Consider the following 5,870-nt stretch of genomic DNA (forward strand, 5'->3'; position numbering starts at 1 on the left):
TTGCATCTCCACTGGATCTGTCATTTGGATGTTTTGGAAATGATTCTTGCTCGATGCTGTGATAGGTGATGACTAGTTAAGCAGTTCTAGTTTCATGTCCTTTACAGAGACTAAATAAAACAATAATTCTGTTCTGTTCTTCTGCAGCTTTTGCGTCCCAAACACCGTCCTACCAGACCCGTCCCAAATCCACCGCGGTCCGGATGGGCGAGACCGTCACCCTGTACTGTTCCTTCCACCGTCTGAGGAACAAACCGGTCATGTGGCTGGGGCCGCCAAACTTCCAGGTCTGTTGTTGTATCCGTATGTAAATGTGTGCCTTCATTTGCACTCAGTGTACGTGATTGTCAGCCTAAAGAGCCGGCTGCGGCGTGACGCATCGACCTTGTTCTTTGCCGGCACATGACTGGGGCTGGCTCTATATCACTCCATGGATCCAAAGAAATATAGATCCTTCGAATGTATAGTGGTTCGTAGTGGTTATGCTGCCTCCGACAAAGAAGGAGGGGAGCAGATGTTGATCTGGTCTGCCTAGTCCCTCTCAGGAAAGATCTAGGCAGAAGTGAAAAATCTTAAGTACTACTACTACTAGCCTGCTGACCCAAATCTCTCATGGGAAAGTAGCAACTATGTAGCTGCAGGCGTTTCTCGCAGCTATTTGATACATAGGGCTCGACTGTCGACTGTTAATGGCAATGTTCTTAAAAGACGCTAAATGTGTAAAGTCAAAGTCTTTTTAATGCTATCAGCTAGTAATGTATCTTTTAGTCTGCTTATTTACAATAAAGGTTGGGGTCATCATACAGTCATAATATCTATGTTATCTCTCTCAACGGCTTCTGCTGTAGGTGATTGCCAGCGGTCGTGATGTAGACGTGAATAAGTACAGCAGGCACGCGATAGTCGGGGACGCAAGGAGAGGGGAGTTCAACCTGAAGATCCATGACGTCAGGCCTGGGGATGAGGGGGACTACAGGTGTACTGTCTTCTCCGTCCCACCTGCACAGGACGCCAGGATAACAGTCATCGGTGAGAAGGAGATCCTCGTCATCACTAATGGTGGTATCTCACCGCATTTGGAGCACCTGCGCGGCACTGCTGGGTTCGAAAGATTACTCAACGAATTTGATAAAGAACGAATTCATGCGTTTGTGTATTTTGTTGTCTACTAAGTCACACTTTTACGTACTAAGCAATATCTAAATTATAAATAAATACACAAGAGTACCTCAGTGAACGATCCCGCAGTGCCGCACCAGTGCCCCAAGTGCAGTGAAATGCCACCTTGACGTACATGTGCACGACGTGTTGAAAGAAACTATTATGAGAATGTGTGTTCCGCTAAAGCAAACAGTGAGCTAAACTGAACAGAAATATATTAGACACACACCCTTGGAATCATTAAACAAATAGCTGAGCCATATTTCATGCTCCATGATATAGTATATTTTTTTATTTCATTCCTGATATCCCCAGAACACAAATGTAACCGATAGTCGAGTCATGTGCAAGTTGACAATTGTCAGTTAATGAAATTGAAGTTTTAAGTAAAGTAAAATATCCAATCAAAGCAAACATAGCAGCATAGTCATGCATGAAGTCATAACCGCTATTCTAAGTAGAGAAATCTGTTTTCATATTTCCATAAAGCCGCTCGATACCGTGATGAATTATTTCATTTTCATTGTCGTCTCCTGAGCATTTAGACGCATTCATATAATGTGTGGGTTAGGGTCATTGCCACAGGGTTATATTCTAGTGATAACGGAACAGAGACTGAAATCATTAGGAAGGCAGAGCAGAGCAGATCCTTTCAGACGCATGGCCCATGACACGGCAAATCTGCAAATCTTTTGGTCAAATTGAGATTTGATACAATCAGCAAGGCATAACCCTGGGTACAAGGTATAAGTTCTTGCTCTTTTATTTCCTAATGGTATAAAAAATGCAAGGTACTCATATGTGTTCGTCACAGCGGTTAGTCTGAACAATAGCTGCATTCTGTGCATCCGTGATGACTACCATGCCGTCCTCCTAGGAGAAACATGCATTATTAGTCACGCTTTGCCATCTGGCTCGTTTTGAGACCAATCAGTGATTGGCAGCAGATCAACTTTGTAAATGGTTTTCACATGAAAATGTTTAGTAACTGGTGCGTTCATTCTATAGAAGAGTGAGGATTGTCATGTCTCTCCTCCTTGGAGAATCATACCCTCTCAGTCGGTCTTGTTTTGCCATCTGGCTCATTTTGGGACCCCATGTTTGATTATCAACAGATCGAGTTCGTAGAATTGTTTTCTGGTTAAAGAGTTCAATAATTACTCTTTGAAGAGAAGTGAATAAGTGAAGTGAATTGTTAATGATGTATGAGAGAGACCGAGAGTACACCTGGTCCGTGATGATGATGAGTGATTAGCTATAACAAGCAAGAGGAGCGGATACAACTGCAACTTGTTTTGTTACATGTAAATGGATTCTTCTTAATGACACTGGAATGTGATCAGCATCTAAAAAAAACGGGCTTCGCTTTCTGTTAACGTAAGGTAATGTCCTTTGATATGACTTTGACTTGACTTTGAATTCAAAGTCAAGTCAAAGTCCTTTGATATTCTGTTTTCTTTACCAGAGGGAATAGAGTCATACGAATTCATACGTCAGGACATTATGAGTAATAAATGCTTATTTTCTACTGATCTGAAAGATATCTGTGTACCGTTGTTGACAGTGCCTCCTCCCAGCCCTCCCACTATCACGGGCGAGACCATGGAGCTGCGCGCGGGGAAGGGGCTGGTCCTGACGTGCCGCTCGGTCGGGGGGAGGCCGCTGCCCCGCCTGTCCTGGTACAACGGCACGCAGAAGTTCGTCATACCCGCTGCGGACGAGGACGAAGGGAATGCACCCGGCGAGGTTTGTGGTTTACGAAGAAACATTATCCACATGAATTATGCACGTAGATGTTTAAGAAAATTATATGACGTCTATGAAAATATGGTCAACGATGATGATATCTCAGGTTTTGAATTGCTGTTACATGATGTGTAATGTCGACGAGTGCGTGACACAAAATTTATTACAACTATCATACTGCATTAGGTCCGCTATCCAGAACGTTTAGATATCAGCATTCATTCTAATTATGGGCGCGGTCACATAGGTCGTACAATTGTCGTACGATCGCTAACTTCATGCATTTTGGAGGACAGCCATTTACGTGTCTTGCAAGGTGCAACGGTCATGGTACTCAAAAGGCTGTATTGGACCTTTAGGTTGTTGGTTATGTCACAGCCTGCTTGAAAATCCTTTGGCATCGAAATCGTACGACGATCGTACGACTTGTGTAACCGCGCCCTTAGTTGCGATTCATGAAGAAAGAAGTAATATGATGATATTCTTTGCAGTTCAAGGGTTTATCTATTCATGTTTGTGTCCTTCAGGTGTCTCTGACTCTCCTGGTGCGCTTCCTGTCCAAGTGGGACAACAGAGCCAACTTGACCTGCCGGTCCGACCAGGGGTACCCGGATGTAGTCAGGCCCCAGCAGACGACGGCCATACTGAACGTACAGTGTGTGTGAGAGGGTTTCTGTAACATTACTTCTTATATCATATCTCTATTCAAACTTTGGTGCAAATTGTATGGTCATAAATGGAATAACTTTTCCATGAAAGTATAATTCTTACCTATTCTAGTGAATTCAGACCATTTTGTGGATCATTGTTTTTAGCCTTTTGGGCGAATATTGTAATCATCATTCTGGGACGCTTTGAGAGAGCTCGTAGCAATTTGAAACAAAATGATGTTTGTCAGAATAACCCAAGAAATATATGTAATTTGTTCAAATTGCTTGGAATAATCAAAGAACTGTACTAAATTTTTACAAATTGCTAGTGATCTTGTCCTCATAGTTGAGGAAAGAAAAGACAGCAGTTCGGTCAGTTGAAAAATGCATTTCCAGTTTGTGCATTGCCGGGAGCTTAGTGCCCACAGGCTGTTGGTATTGCTTTTATTTCACACGTATGACGTTACAAATGTTGGCCGGCGCTGGACCGAAGCTTGTGATTTCTCCCCACTATTAGACACGCACCATTAGCGGGCTGTCTGATATACGGTGCCCGGGGCTGCAACAGTTTCCGTTTATCCACAGAAATCTCCCCATTATTTTCTACACGCCCACCCCTCTCGCACCTATTCTGTTCTTGCCTAACAACTTCCACCCAAATCCTAAGACCATTCCGGAGGCTCAAAATGATGCATTTGTCTCTGGCTGAACAACTTTCCTCCACTCCCTACCGCTCGAAATGACCGAATGGCCTCATTTTTCTTCTAACGGAGAGATGACTAAAATGCCAGCCTCCGGCCGACCTCCGTCCATCACTGTAACTACAGTTCTTTTATCTCGTGCTCTTTAATTACGCCAAGGGAGGTTCAGGCGCGATTCGTAATTAAAAGTCGCTCTTAATCACCTTTAGCTTAAGTCACCGGTCGGCTTGGACGTGAATTATATTCGTCGCGTCTCCTCTTAACGATTTCTGTGGAAGGGGCATCGCTTGCAGCAGAGAGGGAAGGGCTTTTCCTCGAAGAAGCCGTCTTCGTGCGTCATAACGTCCCCGCGGGTGATTCGCAATGCAGACCAATCTGTAATACAGACATTGTTTCGCACGAGCCAAGTGGACTCGGCGCCTTGGACTCACACTACTTAACTGGCCTGCGGCGTCTGCCAAAGCGCGGGGCAAATCTAAAGAGAGTTATCGATGGCATGGGGTCGGGGTGAACTAGTTGAGAGGGTTCTTTGACTTACACCCTTGAGATTTGTTTGTGGCAAAGAGCAACCTTTCGCTTTGAAGTTAATACGGTAGGAAGTTTTGAAGTTCAAATAGGCTTTGGCATGACATATACATACACAGCTCAATGAAAATGTTGCTATGAGGTACAAGGTGAAGTTGATCCTAAGGGCTGTATAAGTGTTGCGCATGGGAAGGGCAGCAATCGAGCCCGCCCGAAGGCAAACTAATAGACTTGTGGCACTCCCTCCTCAATTTAATTGACAGATGATCAATAGGCTACCGAACAGCGATCTGTAGAGCTACGGGATTGCTGTTCTACTATGCAGGAGGAGTTTGATAGCCCGCTGAATTTCTGCTAAACCAACAGAAATAAAAAAACAACAACTTTAAAACAATGCATACTCACCTGGTGTTACGCTTGCATACATGGCACAGTGGGAGGGTACTTCAACAGCTCAAACTTATTGTTACAGGACACGCCTTTCTCCTAATGACGAATGCATGGTACAAAATGGCACAAAATGACGAATGGTACAAATCCACCGCTACAACATGATGACCGCACAGACTGCCCCTGCTGGATATCTGACCTGGCCCAGTGCCCCACTTTTTCATGTGGTCTCCCATTCATAGCGATCTTAAAGCTAATGCGTATAGTATAGTATAGGGCATAGATAGGGCAACTGGGCGTATAGATTGGGCAACTGGACGTAGATTGGGCAACTGGACGTAGATTGGGCAACTGGACGTAGACTGGGCAACTGGACGTAGATTGGGCAACTGGACGTAGATTGGGCAACTGGACGTAGATTGGGCAACTGGACGTAGATTGGGCAACTGGACGTAGATTGGGCAACTGGACGTAGATTGGGCAACTGGACGTAGATTGGGCAACTGGACGTAGACTGGGCAACTGGACGTAGATTGGGCAACTGGACGTAGACTGGGCAACTGGACGTAATTTGGGCAACTGGACGTAGATTGGGCAACTGGACGTAGATTGGGCAACTGGACGTAGATTGGGCAACTGGACGTAGATTGGGCAACTGGACGTAGATTGGGCAACTGGACGTAGATTGGGCAACTGG

The 5,870-nt window shown here is 44.8% G+C and overlaps 1 protein-coding gene across 1 annotated transcript in view; it reads left to right on the plus strand.

Annotated features, from left to right (window-relative positions):
* The first annotated feature begins 151 nt into the window (after window positions 1-151).
* The window catches only part of LOC118423026 (cell adhesion molecule 2-like), an 8,226-nt gene continuing 2,507 nt past the window's right edge, over window positions 152-5,870 (plus strand). Inside the window, exons 1-4 of the mRNA XM_035830920.1 lie at window positions 152-287; window positions 849-1,029; window positions 2,726-2,907; window positions 3,435-3,564. Coding sequence (XP_035686813.1) covers window positions 204-287; window positions 849-1,029; window positions 2,726-2,907; window positions 3,435-3,564 — 577 coding nt within the window. The 5' untranslated portion in view covers window positions 152-203. The remainder of the gene's footprint in view (window positions 288-848; window positions 1,030-2,725; window positions 2,908-3,434; window positions 3,565-5,870) is intronic.

This window comes from Branchiostoma floridae, chromosome 9 (genome assembly GCF_000003815.2).
Source record: "Branchiostoma floridae strain S238N-H82 chromosome 9, Bfl_VNyyK, whole genome shotgun sequence".
Classification (NCBI taxonomy): domain Eukaryota; kingdom Metazoa; phylum Chordata; class Leptocardii; order Amphioxiformes; family Branchiostomatidae; genus Branchiostoma; species Branchiostoma floridae.